Below are 16,668 nucleotides of genomic sequence, written 5' to 3'. Positions count from 1 at the left end.
AGCTAATACAACTGTCAGACAGGAAAACAGAGGGAGAACTAAGAATTTTATGGAGTACCTAATAGTGAAATACAAAGATTTGCCTCAAATGGGCACAGCTCTATAACTACATCTCTCTTCTACTATAGAACTTTTACCTGGCTATAGAGAGGATCTCTTCCAGACTAACAGGTCTCAAGCTTCAGAAGGGGAACTGGCCTTGGGATCCAAAGCCTTACATTTGCTTTGAATATAACTGTGGGCCCTGGGTTTACTGCTGTTGCAGTTCTGGATGCTACTCCTATCTGCCCTTTCTCTTGTAAGGAAGGAGGCATGATGCCTCTGAGCTACTGCCAAACTAAAATTTTAAAGCGTGTAAAAGATATCCGTATTTTTTGTTCTTAGAAAGTAAGCTAGTGGGAGAAAAGGTGACCGTTTCATGGTATGCAAAGGTAAGGTAGCTAGCTTAGAGGCAAGGGAAGCTGACACAGCTCAACAGTATGGATTTTTCATAGTTCAAAAACCTTTCAAAGAATTAACTGATTTCTGAATCAAGGGAATACTCTGCATTTTTAGGTAGTGCAAGAAAAATCTGTCAGCACTGAGATGTGTTAACTTTTTGTATTTAACGATGAAGTCTTTTTCATTTAACAATGAAGTGGAGTTAAAAAAAAAAAAAAAAGGCAAAGAAACCTTATTGTGTCTTGTTCTGGGATTGAGGTGCTCAACCTGTAGAGCATTGTAGCATTGACGTCTTAGCTGCTGCTTAAGCTGTGTTTTGGATGGACTCTTTCCTTTGACATTCGGCCAAATTCCACCATTTCAAGCATTTACAGAGCAGCCACAGGCACCTGCAGCGTTCTTCTGAGTTGCTGTAAAGCTTGAGGGCCCTTTGCACCACTGACTATGTGCTGTATGTGCTCTTCAGAGCATTTAGCAGTGAGGTGGGAAACTTATGGTGGCCCTCTGCAGTGAGGTTGACTTCACTCTGAGAGAACAGTATGTTCTGAATGTTTGGCGAAGATGGAAATGACTAAAATAGCTGTTCTTGTCCTAGGTGTTGTGCTGGGAGGCTGTGGTGACAGATCTGTTCGTTTTCGTCCAACGCTGATCTTCAAGGATCATCACGCGCACCTCTTTCTGAACATTTTCAGTGACATCTTGGCAAACTTTAAGTAAAAAGCAGCTCCCTCACATTGAACAGCTCAGATTATGAAATTAGTTTGCATTAATTCATGTCTTCTCCACTTACAAGATAAGTGTAAAGTCATAAACTGAAGTTTGTGTTGTGTCTTGCACAAGGCAAGCTCCTCCGTGCAAACTCTGGACACAGGCAGAGCATTGGTACTGGTCACCAGCCGCTGTCCTGCACCCTGCATTTGTAGAAGCTGTGGCCCTCCGTCTTCGGGCTTGGGCCATATTAATTGCAGAGTCCTCCCTACATTCATGGCCCTGACTCCTTGGTTGTCTAAATATGACGTAGTACAATCTGTGTTTTCACAGATAATCACAGTAGCTTTACTCACGTTCAGAAGCAGCAACAAGCCTTCAAGCGTGGCATAAAAGTTAAGGCTGCGTGCCTGCCATGCAGAAAGTGCCATTCTCTAATGGTAGCTGGGATAAAGTAGGTGTTTCAAGGAAAGCTCTGCTTTCCACCACTGCCAAGTACACTATTTTACAGCATAATTGCCAGCTTTATTCCCCTGAATACAGAAGTCTGCCATACCCAACCGGATCAGGACGCCATCAGCTACTGTACCCAGCCTTCGGCCTACACATGATGCTTCAGAGATGTTAATGCGCTCAGCCACATGTGCAGTGTTGTAGGTGGAACTGAAGTACTTACACTTCTTTCTTCACCCTAGATTTTAAAACTTTGACTTGTCTCTTACAATCAAATTTGTACAGAGAAAGTTATACCCAGAAGGGTATTATTTACTAAAGCTGAGAGTAACAGGTGAAGCACATACTTCCTTGCACCTGTCAGCAATCTAGAATGATCTGGGATTATTTTACTTTTTGCCCATAATAGCCCATAATAGCCATTCATTTCGATATTACAAGTTCTGTATGACTACTTAAGGTAGTTTGTGAAACTGCAGCAGAACTGAATTGCTTTATTTTAGCCACTACCTGACATCAGTGCCATTGCCATCAAGGCCTAGTTTTAAATGCACATCTGAAACGCAAAGTATTTCTGTTGCTTTAATAGTTTATTCTAAGGCGGCCATGCTTCCAGGGGTCTCCTAGAAAGGCACAGGATCAAAAAGTGTCAGCAATTCATTAATCTGTTTATCTTCAGATAACTGTTTTGGACACCTCTTTGATATTTACTCTTTGCTATTTCCTTAAGGCTGACTTGAACTGTGTCTGGTGCCTTTTTTTTTTTTTTTTCCATTTCTTAGCTAACAAGCTTCTAAATTTTGATTATTAGCTTTGTTACACACCAACAAATAAAGACCACATCTGACTTTTTGGCTGCCCTATCAGCAACTTAACCACAATTTTTAAGGATGTAATGATACAAGGCAGTTAAGGGATTTATGCATCTTTAATAAAGCTACTAAAATGTGCAAAGTTTATCTGCTTTAATAAGTGTTAACTGTGGTTTGCCCCTTACAGTTTTTGAGTACTGGTACAAAGCAACTCAAGAAATCTCACTTCGGCTAGCTTCAAAATAATGGGACTTCTGTAAAACTCTACAGAACCCGACTTCTGGTGCCCGCTGGTCAGAATCTGAGCAAGTTTTTGAACAGATGTTGTGGAAATCTCGAGATTTCCACAAAGACTGGTGAACAGGCGTTCAACAAAACCTCATTGCCATCACTGTCCTAGTAAGCATGTTAGCATCAAGAGGAAAGTCAAACTGAGAATATATTTCACTGCATTTTGAAAATTAGTTTGTTCAACATATCAGTGCAGTAGTTTTAGTAAATGTCTCTAGCAAGTCTTGTACTTTTACAGAAGCAAAGGTCCAGTAATTTGAAGTCTTACCACATCGTCACTTCTTTTATTATGAATACTCTATGTGTTTTTATAATTTTTACTGACACTAACTGTATAATGGTGTACAACATGTTGATGAAATCATGTTAGAAAATATATAAAGCACTGCAGCTGAAGCATAATAACGTTAATATTGTTTACAGTGTACTGTGGACAGTGCCAAATAAATGTTTAAACAAATACTTAACTATACGTCATGGTGTAACTAGTAACTCTGCACACAGCTCCATAAAAATTACATCTCGTGTAATCAGTATTCTTAAATAAAATATTTATAAATGAACTTCTCTACGGCCCTTTATTGTACACTCCAAAACTGAATCATTGGCGCATACTAAGCACATTCTAACAGAGCTGAGCATCCAGAACGTGCAGTATACACAGCCCACTTCAGTCAGCTGGTGTCTTGCTGCCATGGTGTTTAAGGCAAGAGCAATTTCTCTTTTCCTTTTGATATTGCTGTACCACTTTATCAGTCCAAGCTTAAAATAATTTGGACGCCATTAGGAAAAGTTCAACACTAAAAAATAAGAAATCATGGTCAAGCTGTGCATTTTAATGGCCGTTTTACTTATCTACAGCTACTGATTCCCCCCCGCCCCAGGAGACAGAGGTTTGAACAGGCCTGAGGGGGAGAGGCGGGGAAAAAGAACACTCCAAACTTCCCTGTTGCTGAGCGCTGGTTTATTTGCCGTTGTTTCGAATGCAGTAACAGCTAGAACAGCAGTGCAAGTAGTAAACTTGCTTCTGACAATTCAAAAAAAAAAAATTTACATGTTACAAGCGATCAGGCTTGAGTCTTTCTTGGCGTTAAACCCTGCCCCTTATTTCTAGCCAGGTCTTGGTTTTAGCAAAGGAAGACTCCTATTAACCCCACAGAACAAATCCAATGTCCTTCACGGCCACAGGTGCTGAGGTGATCAACTCTACAAGTTTGACTGAACAGAAACCCCACCTATTACACTTTCAGTCTTAATATAACATAGCTCTTGGTTGTTTTACCTTCTATCTTTTAAGTTATTAACCCAGACTGCGAGGGGTTGAGGGGGGGGGGGGGGGCGTATCCAAATCTAGTAAGTAGAAGGGTATTTTGCAATGTTTACTCCAGTTTTTGCAACTCAAGCGTTACAGCATTGATTAAATGTGCCATTCACATCTATAGCCTAAAACAAACACAACATGAACATATGCAATGAAGAGCATATACTTTCAAGTTTTCAGAAGATGATTATTAAAATACAAACTGAAAAACACTGATCAAGGGCTCATACACTGTCCCTCTAACTGACAGGTTCAGGTGTATATTTTCTCCTCTATTTCAGTAGGAAAGCAATTTCTGTTAGAGGCTCCTGAAATGCTGTCCCAGTCTTTAACTTACCCTTACAACTAACTGTCAATTTACCTTGCAGCATGCACCCCTGCATTGCCAAGTTAGCAAGATCTTCAGGGAGGTGAACTAAGAGACCTCCTTCCACCCCATCACGAGCGCTCACAAGAGCTGGTCAAAGGAACGTTTCTTTAACACTGATTTTATGAGCTGCTACAAAAACTGCTATGGCATTATATATCAGGCTTTCCAGGTATCCCATAATTTCATTAATGCGTGACTGTCTTACCTCTGTGACATCCAGCACTACTTATTATATGCTTATATGAGAAAAGTTTTAATTTGAAGAGGCTTCCCAGTTAGCCCAAAGTTTCCTAAAAACAGTCAATTTAAAGTGAGGATGCTCTGACATGGTACTGCGTTTCCCTTCAATAGCTTTTAATGTTCAAAACCACTCAGTCTAGGAGGCAAGCTGAAAGAGTCGGCATCAGCAATCGCACTTGTGACTGCACATTCCAAGCAAGACGATTTGGATTTACAGCTGCTGGTGACTGCACCCTAGGCACACTCACTGTATCCAAAACAGAAGAGATCCTACTTAAACCAGCTATAAGGAAATCTAATCAAGGGGATCGTTCTTTAGCACTTCTGCTTTCACTTACCAGAAGACTTTGCATAGGAGAATAATGGCATTGCGTCAGTTTGGTATAATCACTAAACTTCATAGAAGAATAAGCACAATGACCATGCAAAAATCACAGTCAGTTGAAATTAGCTGCTGCATCAGTCAAGGTCTCCAAATATTTGGATAAACTTCTCTCTATCTACAATCTGGCCAAACTTAAGCGTAAAATATAAGATATCTGTACTATCATACCGTTTGAACTGGAGAAGTAACTCCTCCTTGCCATCTCCAACATCACCCAAAGTCATCACCATCTCCGTTGGACAGAGAATGTCTTTCCGTCTTCCCCAAAAGGTCAAGTGGGCCACTTTGACAGTACTGCCAGTTTCATTTAAGTAGATTAGTCCAATGATTCGTCTGAAAAAATAGCTCATACCATACAACATCCCACCAGCGAAGAAAGCAATGCCAGCTGTATACAACAGGATAGTCTGAGAAACCTGGTCGTGCAGATACAGGTAACAGACAGGAGGCAGCATGACGGTGGTGATGGCAGTCTGTAACAGCTTCATTCTCGAGAGCACTCTACAGTACTTAATGCCTGGAAATCTGTAGACCAGCCTGAACTCTTCAGTGTTCTCATCCACGGCCTTTGGCCGGACCCCATCGGCGGGGGCAGGACGGCAGGGGCGCGCGCACAGCACTGGCGGCGCCCCGAGGTAGGCACGCGCTCCGCTAGCTCGCCGGCCCGGCCGCTGCGAACACCCCCACGTGCCCAAGCGGCACGACGGACCAACACCTTCGCTCCTCCACAGGCTCGTCCAGGGCTCGTTGTGTAGACTTCTGCCCAAAGACGGGCTCGTGCGGACCTTACTCCTAACGACGCAGAGTCTAGCCTGTAAGAAAACATTCGCACGGCGCAACATTTAAGCCGGCATGCCTGGGCTGTCTCCGCAAGGAAACGAGCGGCTCAGGCCCTGTCTCCGAGGCGGCCCGCTCGACCCCCCCGTACCCGCGGGCTTTACGCCGGGAGACTGACAGCCACCCCTGCGCCTCTGCAGATGAGGGCAGAAAACGCTTTCCGCAGCAGAACTGACACCAAACCAGCGCACCGAGCGCGGCCCTCGCCGAGGCAGGGAAGGGCCCCGCGGCCGCCGGCCGAGCGCTCAGCGAGCGCCTGAGGGACGAGCCGGCGGCGAGCAGCGCGCCGGCCGCCGGAGCGGGGCCGCCAGCCGCAGGCGGCCGCTTCCCCGGCCCCGGCCCCGGCCCCGGCCCCCGAGGCGCCGGCGCCTCCTCCGCTCCCGGCCCGGCTCCCCCGCCCCGGGGCTCGGGCCCGGGCCCGGACCCGCGGCCCTCGCAACCCGCCGCTCACCACCGCCGCCGCCGCAGCCGCCGCCGCCATGGCGCCCCCGCCGCCGCCCACCAGCTGCGCCTGCGCCGCCGCGCTGCACGCCGGGACGGGGCGGGAGGCGAGGGGAGGGGCGGGGCCGGCGGTACCGCCCTCCTCCCGCCGAGCCAGGGGCACTATGGCGGCGGCGGCGGCGCGGCCCGCTGTGCTCTGCCTCTTCGACGTGGACGGCACCCTCACGGCGCCGCGGCAGGCGAGTGTGGCGGCGGCGGCGGGCCCGGCTCCACCCTGCCCTCCCCAACGGCTGCCGGGGGCGGCGGGGCAGGAGCCGCCCCGGGGCCTGTGTCGCGGCCCGAGGCGCCGCGGGGGAGGGGGGGGGGGGGGGGCGCGTGTTCCCTGCGGGTCCCTGGGCGCGCTTCAGGGAGTGCTGCCTCTGCCCCTCGGCGGGCGGGCCCCCCCCCCCCCGGCTCCTCTGCCCCTCGGCGGGCGGGCCCCCCCCCCCCCGGCTCCTCGGCCCCTCGGCGGGCGGGCCCCCCCCCCCCCGGCTCCTCGGCCCCTCGGCGGGCGGGCCCCCCCCCCCCGGCTCCTCGGCCCCTCGGCGGGCGGACCCCCCCCCCCCGGCTCCTCGGCCCCTCGGCGGGCGGGCCCCCCCCCCCCGGCTCCTCGGCCCCTCGGCGGGCGGGCCCCCCCCCCCCCGCTCCTCGGCCCCTCGGCGGGCGGGCCCCCCCCCCCCCGGTTCCTCGGCCCCTCGGCGGGCGGACCCCCCCCCCCCCCGCTCCTCGGCCCCTCGGCGGGCGGAGCCCCCCCCCCGCCGCTCCTCGGCCCCTCGGCGGGCGGAGCCCCCCCCCCGCCGCTCCTCGGCCCCTCGGCGGGCGGAGCCCCCCCCCCGCCGCTCCTCGGCCCCTCGGCGGGCGGAGCCCCCCCCCCGCCGCCCCTCGGCCCCTCGGCGGGCGGGCCCCCCCCCCCCGGCTCCTCGGCCCCTCGGCGGGCGGACCCCCCCCCCCCCCCCCCCCCGCCGCCCCTCAGGGCCCTGGGCGGGGTTGCCGGCTGGTGGCCCCGGCCCGACCGCTCTGGCTCTTCCCTCGGGGGCTCCAGAAGATCGCGACGGAAATGGCGGAGTTCCTGCAGGCGCTGCGCCAGAAGGTGCGAGTGGGCGTCGTCGGCGGCTCGGACCTCGAGAAGATCAAGGAGCAGCTCGGTGACGACGGTAACGGGAGCGACCGGGGCGGCCCCTTCCGCCTCGGCGCTCAGAAGCACCCTCTGGAGGCTGAACGTGAACCCCGCCCGCTCTCCCCCTTCCCGCTTCTCAGCTCCCCTTTTCCTGCTTTTGATCTGTTCCGCTCAATTCGTGGAAAGTTATTTATAGTCGTTCAGAAACTGCATTTGCATTTTACAGATAGTAACCAACCTTTAAGAAGATACTTAAGTAACTGTGCAGTTCGGACTTTGTGGTAGTATCTCAGGGAGCCGTTTGAACGCTGCCCTTTTAAAACTGAATGACGTATGTAACGCCTATGCGTAGAGGCTCCTCGGCTGTCAGCTTATCCCAGAGGGACCCGATTTCATCAGCTGTGGGATTACCAGGCAGAGATGGGTCCTTGCTTTAGCCCTATGAGAGGCGTTTCTCTTTTTGTACAAAAGACGTATGGTGAGGTAATGGTCTTTACATAATTGATGCTGCTGCTAGTAGCCTTCTGGTAATGCACCAGTCAGAACTTGTTTGGCCTAAAAGTGGTCTCCAGCAAGTCGTCTTACCTTGCGCTGTAGTAAGGCTCTGGCAACTCCCAGTCACCTCATGTTGGCCAGTCATCTAATGTACTGTCGAAAAAACAGCTCTAAAATAGTAGTCTTTTATTTGCTCTCTAGCCAGGCTGCCTGTCAGGTTTTTGCAATATTTAAGAATTCAGTAATCCTTACATTTAAGTGCAAAAAAAGCATCTGCGGGAGAGGAAGTGCCTTTAAGCAAAATACAAGTAACGGAACTGAAAGACCTCAATATGATTTGAGGTGCGTGTTAATCTTGGTGAGAGAAATGACTGCAGAAATGAGTGGGTTTGATCTTGTGTTCAGTGTGATGCTGTTAAATTTTTCATGCTTTTATCATCTAATGTTTACTGTATTTTAACCTATTTGAGAAGATTTTTCCTTAAAAATACAATGTTTTAGGGGAAAATTATAAACCACTGCCTTTTTGTTTGGTTTTAGTGGTTGAAAAATTTGACTACGTTTTTCCAGAAAACGGTCTTGTAGCATACAAAGATGGGAAATTCTTGAGCAAGCAGGTATGTGTGAAATTTCCAGTAAACTGAAATTTTCCAACCAAGATTTTGCTTTCTTGCTACAGAGCAGTCTTCTGTAATCAGCCTCCTAATTAAGGCTGACATTGCTGCTATTTCTGTTCGTTATTTCTGTAACAGATCATTCATTTGGCTCTCTGATTTGTGCAATGATGATCTTCATCTTAAGCTTTCTCCTCTGGAGTGTTCCCAAAACCAAAAGAAATTGGGAGCCTAGATTGGCTGGCCCAATGAGAACAGTGAAAATCCTGGAACAACGTTTCCATCAACTTATCCGTAGGAAATGCGGCTGGGGCCCCTGCTCGCAGAGTTCCTATGGGAGATGGCATGTCATAGCTGATGTCCGTTAGCCCTAGGGTTCAGCAAATCCATTGGATCTCTTGTAGCTGCTCGTTAGGAATAATTAGGGAGTATATGTTCTGATACACTGCGTAAGCTAGAAGTAAACGCTCTAAATGGATGGAAATGTACAACTGATTCTAGATACCCTAATCACCTTTGCTGCTTCTACATAACTAATGCAGATTAAAAAAATAAAATAAAATAGACCCTGACTGAGACTGCTGACTCGTGCAGTGGTTCCCAATTTATTGGGGTAATGATCTCCATTTCTTCACGCTTGGCTACAGTAGACGTTAACTGTGACTTTTTGTTTTGGTCTTCTGTCTTTGGCCCCCACTGTTTACTTATAAAGCAGGTGCCTGTACAGAACACGTTAAATGGGAGTTTGTTGTTAGGGTTTAAAAAGTAAAAGAATGGGAGCCTGTAGTCAGTATCACATTTGTGTCAACTGAGTTATTTCTTGAAGGCTTGTTTCTTCCTGGTATTAACTGTATCTGAGTATCCAGCATCTGTGTTCTCCACGTGACCTATTTTTTTTTTAGAATCTCCAATTCTGAACCCTTGGTTAAAAGATGTTTCTTCTGTTAGAACATTCAGGGTCACTTGGGGGAGGACATACTTCAAGATCTAATCAACTACTGCCTGAGTTACATTGCAAAGATTAAACTGCCAAAGAAAAGGTACGTCCATACGTGCACCTCAGAGTCGCTCTATTCTCTGTGTTGGTGTTGAGCGTCAATATGTAAAGCAGACTGTTAGTTCAGCAGAAAACAAATAATTTGTGTTTTAGGAGCACTATATTTGAAACAGAGACAGAGAGCAATCCACGCATACAAAGACAAGCTCCCAACTGGAGCAGGTGAAAAAGGATTACGAGATGTTTTTTTATTCAAAGGTACTCCCAGAACTGTTTATTTTCTGTCTTTCTGGATTTTGATGGGCAAGACTTTCTATAGGATATGAAATCCTGATTGTTTTCACTTAAGGAAGGAAGGAAATTAAACTTTTTATAGGAAATGTTGATACCCTTGAAATTCTCCATACCTTTGGTACGTTTGGAATTCTTTAGCACAGTGGTTTCCAGGGAATAGAAGTTTGCAGTAAGATCAGTTGTGAGGCTGGCTAGCTCTGCCAAGGCTGCTCTAAATTCTGTCCTTTCAGCCAAGAGCTAAAAGACTGGCTTCTCAGGGTATGAAAGTCAGGCTGACAGGATGCTCCAGTTTACTTTTAAAACCAGAAGTCAGTAAGGACAATGTTGAGGATGCTAGATTTGCATAAAACTCTGAAAAGTGCGGCACTCCTTGGTGCCAGAGGTATTCACGTTGTGCTTTTATGCATAAGATGAGAGGCTGAAGGAGACCTCTGATTCCCGTTATCTTCAGAATTAAATGAAACCTCACTGTGATATTCAGTATTTTGAGCTATTTCTCATCTATTTTCCGTCTTGCTAATCAGTTGTTTTTTCAGGGGTACTTTTATTGAGTTCCGAAATGGGATGTTAAATGTGTCCCCCATTGGAAGAAGCTGCAGCCAGGAAGAACGCATTGAGTTCTATGAACTTGACAAGGTGAGTTATGTCTCTCAGAAATATACAACTGTTCTGAAAGAGGCAGTTATGGTCGGGTTACGATTTTAAAAAAGCATTTGCACTTCATCTGATTTTTTCATTTTAATTCTTACCACGTGGTTGAACAAACTTCTTAGTTCAGGCTTCAGGAAATATATACAATAGCTAGCTTTTTGAAGCGATAGTACAGTGATTTGCAGGAAGGGTAGGTCTGGTTCGTTTCTTCAGTACTCTATGCAGAGTACTGCTACGCAAATGTTCCTGAAAAGCTGTGTCAGAGAGGAAACCCTACTTCCCTGGAGTGCTCTTCAGTATACCAGCTTTTGTATCTGTTCGCACCAATAAAGCTATTCCTTTTCTTCTCAAATCTTTTAAGCCTTTTAAAGAAAAATTTAAAAGCTGTGACCAAACTATTGATCTTTTATCCCCCTTGTACACAGTCAACTGTGCAAGGCTGAAATGAATCTGAGCCATGCTACCTGAGTTCAGATTTTCTATCAAGTCAAAAAAAGTTGTTATGGTGTAGGAGGGAACAGAACTATGACTCAGTTAATGGATGCCTAAACACATCTAAGCCCAAGGCATTCTGAAAATACCATTTTTGGAGCATATGGCACTTTTAAGACTGTTTCTGTGCCTCAGTCTCCCCCTGCTGTAAAGCTGATCTTTTAACAGGAGATGAGGCATACTTCATTAGTATTTTAAGATTTTTCGAACAGAAATGTGAGTATCACAGTACATATGTCAAGTTTGGCTGTCTCTTTTTTTTTTTTTTTTTAACAACTTGTTAACAGATTGATGTGGAAATATTCTCAACATACTTTAAGTATTAACAGAATATAACTGTATCACACCAGTGATGCTACCTTGGTGTATTTTGTTGGATGTTCTTTTTTTTAAAAAACATTGAAATAACACAGCACGTAACCGATGCATTTTTTTTTTTTCCTTAACAGAAGGAACACATAAGAGAGAAATTTGTAGCTGATTTACAAAGAGAATTTGCAGGAAAAGGCCTCACGTTTTCTATAGGTATCACATTTAAAATGATTTCATTTAAATTACACTTAAAACAAATCACGTCCTTTCATAGATATGACAACCTCTCATTTGTATGACAGTTCTCACTGTGGGGGTGGTTGCAGGCATCGCCTGCAAGATTAAGCTTTTTTTCCTTTTAGGCTTTCATTTAGTACGTTTTAATTGAAATCCACCAACAAAGGGAACTTTGTTGCTTGTCGTTAGGTGATTGTCTTTTCATGTCAGTTATGTGACTGATTCTGCTCATTTTCAAAACCTATTACATACTTCTGATTAGTCAGCGTTGTTTCTGCTAATCAGTTTTGATCAGAAATACTTATGACATTAGTACGGTTCTAGTAGCCCTTGGTTCTTCAGTTCTGTAGTTGCATTGTGTGGGAGGAAGGAGAGGAAAGAAAATCCAAAAGCAAATGCAAGTTTAAAGAGAAACTGACACTTTTTCACAGTCTTTGATATTTAAAAAAAAAAAATCCCTATAGGAAACAGATTTAATCTCAAGTCAGAGTTGGTAATAATGAAGTCGCAATTTTTGTTTGTTAGACTTTGTTTAAAAGGCTAATTTGCTCCTTTTTGTATTTTGTATTTTGAAAGCCTTAAAATGTCACTTGTTCTCTCCTTCACAAATGTGTTCTTATAATAAAGCAATTTGCTTGGTTCATGTCTATCTTAGGAGGCCAGATAAGCTTTGATGTGTTTCCAGATGGCTGGGATAAGAGGTACTGCTTAGGAATTGTTACCAAAGATGACTACAAGACTATTTATTTCTTTGGAGATAAGACTATGCCAGTGAGTATATTGTTTTGTATATATGTTTCAGAGCTCCTATTTTAAACTACAAGCCATAGAGGTTCTAATCAGGTGTCTTATGCCTGACAGCAAATTGAAGGCTGAGCATAAGTGTGAATGCGTGCCTGTCTTTCACTGGCTGCGTAGCATTGGTCAGCTTAATGCTGAGAGATTGCCATGAGCATAGATTTCTGTTCGGTTCTCTCAAGAGAACACAATGTTCTTCACAGGTTTAATATGGGAACATATTTTAACGTTCTGTAATTATGTTATAAAGTCAAGCCACCTAGGTTTTTAAAACTGATTTATCCTGTTCGGTAGTTGATGGTAGTTTGGTAGAAGATAGACGTTTCTTGTTGGCTGGTGATTAAACATACTAATTTTTCCATTGAATTTGATACTCTTTCTTTGCTAACTGCTGCATCTGTCCCTACATTCAGGAACTGAAATTATATCTAATCCCTGTCCCTAGTCAGGGGAGAGAACTACACAACGCTGAAGGCTTCTGCAGGGTGATTCAGAGGCTTTTGAATACTAAGCAGAGAACTGACGAGAGCTAGCCAAAGGGAACAACAGCAGGCACAAGCACTTGGTTGAAATTCAGGCTGTCTGAACACAGCCAAGGGACTGCATTGGTCCTTTTGAGAACAGGCTAAGCTTTATAAGAAAAAGACGAGCTTTAAATTCTTTTTTTTTCCCCTTGACGCTGGCTGCAAAAGCAATCACCTCTCCCTCTGGCAATGAGTTTATGGACAGCTGGTTTAAACCCTGTAATTAGCAGTGAAGCATTTGCATTGTTTTGAGGAAGCAGGACTTGGTGTTGACTCGCTGGCAAGCAGGGTAGCAAGCACCACAAAAAGTAGGTACTCTGTTTCCTGTAGTGCATGAACTTCTTACAGGGATCTTTGCTCTTGCAGGTGACTCCTTTCTCACTGAGCCAGCTGTGAAAGAACCTTTTGTCACTCTCCTGTGATTAGTAACCAATTACAAATGTCATGTCAAACCCATAGCTACCAAGGCCAAAACAGGAACAACAAATGTTAACACTGGTTTAGCCGAGAGGAAAGGAAACAAGCAAGCTGGAAAGAAGAGACTAATGCAAACTAGTTACAAATACAGATAATGATAACCAGCACATGGTAACAAGCTTTATGCCTTAATATTAAAAATTGAACAATTAAAAAATCAATACTGAGTTGTTATATAAAAGTAGAAACACAGCTAAACTTCTACTGCAAACTCTTTGCTTTCACAACCAATTCTAACACCCAGGCCAGGAAGCTAGCTCGTGGTAGTGTTTGTGGTGGTCTGCTGAAGTTTCAGCACAGGTGTGTTAAAAACACATTATGCAAAATCTCAGAACTATATTAACTTGGTGGTTTGCTGTTTTTAGCTTTCTGGAAGACAGCATCTCAGATGTGACAATACATTATCTCCTACGGTTTAGAAGAGTTACTGTCTCTCTCAGAAATTAACCTGAAGGGAAATAAGAAAAGAATGTCTGAAACTTTTAGAATAAGAAAGACTTGTTCCAGCCAGCCCTGCCAATTTTGTTGAGTTATGCTAGCTACTTTTCTGTTTGCTAAAAAGAAAATGGTGGTTCTGCTGGTTGCGTATCCTCTTATAAAGACAGGAAAGACTTTCTTTCATCAGGATCCTCTGACTAGTAATCAATCAGTTTCAAATGTAATATCCAGCTGTTAGCCAGCAAGATAACAGTATTGCTATCTAGCAGCAGTGACCTGAATACTGCACTAACAAGCACTAGTTAAATTAAGCCTATGTTTCAGTTTGACTAAGGAAGCTGCTTTAAAGGTGTCCTCCTGGTAGTTGATTAGCAACCCTTTAAGGCTGAGGTCAATTCAGATTCTTTTCAGAATTTCCTTTGTGCCTTTGCCCTCTCCCCTCAACTGACTGTATGCTAAGCTAAAATAACAATAAATCCTTTTCTGCTTTTTTTTTCCTCTTCTGTTTACAGGGAGGGAATGACTATGAAATTTTCACAGACTCCAGAACAGAAGGCCACAGTGTCACATCACCACAAGATACAAGAAGAATCTGTGAAGAGCTGTTTTTTAAATGAAAAACTTTTTTTTCTTTTCAACTTCACACTTGCAAAACAGTTAAGACAGCCTAGTAACTCAAAACATCTTACTTCATTCTGTATTATCTTCCATAATTGCTCATAAATAGCAAGTACTTTGTGGATCAGTCATTACCGAAGGGAAGTGTTTTAAGTGACTGGAACCTTCCTGACTGGTAGAGTACAGCAGAGCGTGTTTGGGACCATCCTTTCACAGTTTCCATTGGCACAACTACTCTGTTTTCTTTTGGGCTGGTTGGTTTTTGAGTCACCAGTCCAAAAGACTTGATGGTGTCTCATCTGTTTTCCTGTGAAACGTTACTTTGGGAACAGTAATTCACAGTGCTCAGAAAACTCACTCAGTTTTCTGGTCAGATGAACTCCCTCCTCCTCTACCATCAGCACAAGCTTCTTGAGCGTAGACTAACTACTAGCTTTGGGTTAAAACTGAGGCTATATTGTGCTTAAGAGTAACACAGTTTGTCTGCTTGCTGCTTTTGTGTTTAAATCTAATCTAATGAAAAAGTGATACCCTTATTAATGCATTGTCTGAGATACTCAGACAGTATAAAATGCTTTACCGATCTGTATATGAAAAGATGAAGAACTGTGGCTTTCAAATTCTGATGTCTTTGTTTTTTTCCTTTTTCTGAAGAGTAACTAGTAAACTTTCTTAGCTAACTAATTACATTGGGGGCAGGGGAAATCTGTCCATATGTGATTTATGGCCGCCTTAAAAATTAGCCTGCAAAATTTTATGCCTAGTTTTGATTTTGAAGCTGCTATTTAAAAATGATAAAAGTTTTAGAGTATTTTTTTAATACTACTCTGTGCTAAAAAACATGAATTATCTGTCCTCTGTGATTTTCTTGTTGATGAGTAGAAGAGACACGTTTTCTTTCCTTCTGGGAGTGGGAAGGCAGAACTGAGCCTAAAGTCCCCTGACCTCATTGCATGGTCAGAAGGTGTATTGAGCCCACCACCACTGGAAAGGCTAGACCAACTGGTGCTAGAGTTACCTCTCAAAACAATTGTAGTGCCAATGCACAGTACAATTAATGGTACCTTTACTGTTCACAGACTTTTTTTTTTTTTTAATCAACAATAAAGAAGTATCAATAAGCTAACTTGAGCATAGTGGCAAAATACATTTTTGTCACTGATTTCATTTCTGGTTTTCCTGGCAAGACTTTTAAGGGTAGGTGAAATTTTAGTGCTAAGATAAACAAAAGAATATGTTTCAATTAAGATACAAGTTGAAGCATGCCAATCACTGTAACTGTTAATATTACTTTTCTTATCTGACATTAGGAAAGTATCCTGTGTGTGAACAATTTACTTTAGAAAAGGAAAATAAAAATCTCATTTTAGTAAGAAAAATTTACTGTTTCAAATAACTTGTCATTTTGGCAAATAAAATATGCAAACCATACCAGTTGTTGTATGTTGCTGGTCTGCACAGTGCAATAAGTGACTGACTGACTTAAATCTTTCCCACTGCAGGCCTACATGATGTTGACACAGTAAAAAAAAAACCCAACCAAACAAAACACTGTGTGCCCAAACAAAATCCCCAAAAGGGCTTACAAAAAAGGAGAGGAATGCTCTGATGTCCTCGTGCATCTAGCCTTCTAACACACTTCTTATGCGCCTACTTCCATAGGATGAGTTGGCCTCAGCAATGCGTATCCTTGCTGAACTGAAAGTACAAGAATTTTAATGAAGGCAAACTTTGGACCAGAAAAGGTCTTTAAAGCTGGTCATATTTTAATAGCGCTGTATGTGCATGCATGTCTATGTGCACAGGCATATGTGAATATTGGGTTACTTGCTGTATGGGTGTTCCTGGTCTTTGCAGAAACTTACCTGTGCAGGACCAACATCCAAATTTGTGTTCTCAAGCTCAGATACAATAGTGTACCTGCAAATACATACATGCACCTACGTACATTAAAAATCTTAAAATTTAGCCTGCTATTCATTCTTGCATAACCATTGCCAATAGCTAAGGTTTATCTTCTGCCTCTCGTGCAAGCTGCTGACAGATGAGAGGCAAACAACCTGCCTCTTAAAAAAAAAAAAAAAAAAAATCACAGTTCCTTGTTGCCATCTTACAGTTCCCTCTCAAAACCAAGTGCTGCTACAAAATAAACTTATTTGTGCTAAAAATCATAGAAGACACTGCACTATGATCTTCAGCTTGGTTCAGCTTTTTTAGGGGGGAGGGAGGTGAATGTGAGTGCTTCCAATCTATTTTCACTAGTGTG

General features: G+C 44.3%; 3 protein-coding genes across 22 annotated transcripts in view; 2 read left to right on the top strand and 1 right to left on the bottom strand.

Moving 5' to 3' along the window:
* ABAT (4-aminobutyrate aminotransferase) overlaps positions 1 to 3,268 on the top strand; it is a 73,426-nt gene extending 70,158 nt beyond the window's left edge. For all 18 annotated transcript variants that reach the window (XM_068908576.1, XM_068908584.1, XM_068908592.1 and 15 more), the window contains one exon: positions 1,037 to 3,268. In XM_068908576.1, the coding sequence (XP_068764677.1) occupies positions 1,037 to 1,158 (122 nt within the window). In that variant the 3' untranslated portion in view covers positions 1,159 to 3,268. The remainder of the gene's footprint in view (positions 1 to 1,036) is intronic.
* TMEM186 (transmembrane protein 186) lies at positions 3,265 to 6,402 on the bottom strand. Of its 2 annotated transcripts, none has more exons than XM_068908597.1 (3): positions 6,310 to 6,402; positions 5,190 to 5,833; positions 3,265 to 3,732 (listed from the first exon to the last, which is right to left on the bottom strand). In XM_068908597.1, the coding sequence occupies exons 1-3, from the start codon at positions 6,337 to 6,339 to the stop codon at positions 3,567 to 3,569; spliced, it is 840 nt and encodes a 279-aa protein (XP_068764698.1). In that variant the 5' UTR covers positions 6,340 to 6,402; the 3' UTR covers positions 3,265 to 3,566. The 2 variants fall into 2 exon arrangements, with proteins under 2 accessions (XP_068764698.1, XP_068764699.1); XM_068908598.1 differs by having other exon boundaries at positions 3,265 to 3,505.
* PMM2 (phosphomannomutase 2) lies at positions 6,334 to 15,833 on the top strand. Of its 2 annotated transcripts, none has more exons than XM_068908596.1 (8): positions 6,334 to 6,538; positions 7,381 to 7,492; positions 8,491 to 8,567; positions 9,513 to 9,604; positions 10,392 to 10,491; positions 11,448 to 11,523; positions 12,203 to 12,318; positions 14,297 to 15,833. In XM_068908596.1, the coding sequence occupies exons 1-8, from the start codon at positions 6,338 to 6,340 to the stop codon at positions 14,399 to 14,401; spliced, it is 879 nt and encodes a 292-aa protein (XP_068764697.1). In that variant the 5' UTR covers positions 6,334 to 6,337; the 3' UTR covers positions 14,402 to 15,833. The 2 variants fall into 2 exon arrangements, with proteins under 2 accessions (XP_068764697.1, XP_068764695.1); XM_068908594.1 differs by having other exon boundaries at positions 10,380 to 10,491.
* The last annotated feature ends 835 nt before the right edge of the window (positions 15,834 to 16,668 follow it).

The sequence above is a fragment of the Struthio camelus genome, chromosome 15 (assembly GCF_040807025.1).
Source record: "Struthio camelus isolate bStrCam1 chromosome 15, bStrCam1.hap1, whole genome shotgun sequence".
Lineage (NCBI taxonomy): Eukaryota > Metazoa > Chordata > Aves > Struthioniformes > Struthionidae > Struthio > Struthio camelus.
Note: the sequence above shows the minus strand (reverse complement) of the source record. Positions and strands in the feature narration are given on the sequence as shown.

Bases quoted from the DNA above. Each gene is read 5' to 3' on its own strand.
- TMEM186 (XM_068908597.1), bottom strand. From the start codon at position 6,339: ATGGCGGCGGCGGCTGCGGCGGCGGCGGTG. The intron at 5,834-6,309 runs GTGAGCGGCGGG...GTTTTCTTACAG, and splicing joins CGGCTGCGGCGGCGGCGGTG to GCTAGACTCTGCGTCGTTAG. The intron at 3,733-5,189 runs GTATGATAGTAC...TTGAATTGTCAG, and splicing joins TTACTTCTCCAGTTCAAACG to AAGCAAGTTTACTACTTGCA.
- PMM2 (XM_068908594.1), top strand. From the start codon at position 6,338: ATGGCGCCCCCGCCGCCGCCCACCAGCTGCGCCTGCGCCGCCGCGCTG. The intron at 9,605-10,379 runs GTACGTCCATAC...CTTGCTAATCAG, and splicing joins ATTAAACTGCCAAAGAAAAG to TTGTTTTTTCAGGGGTACTT. The intron at 12,319-14,296 runs GTGAGTATATTG...TTCTGTTTACAG, and splicing joins TTGGAGATAAGACTATGCCA to GGAGGGAATGACTATGAAAT.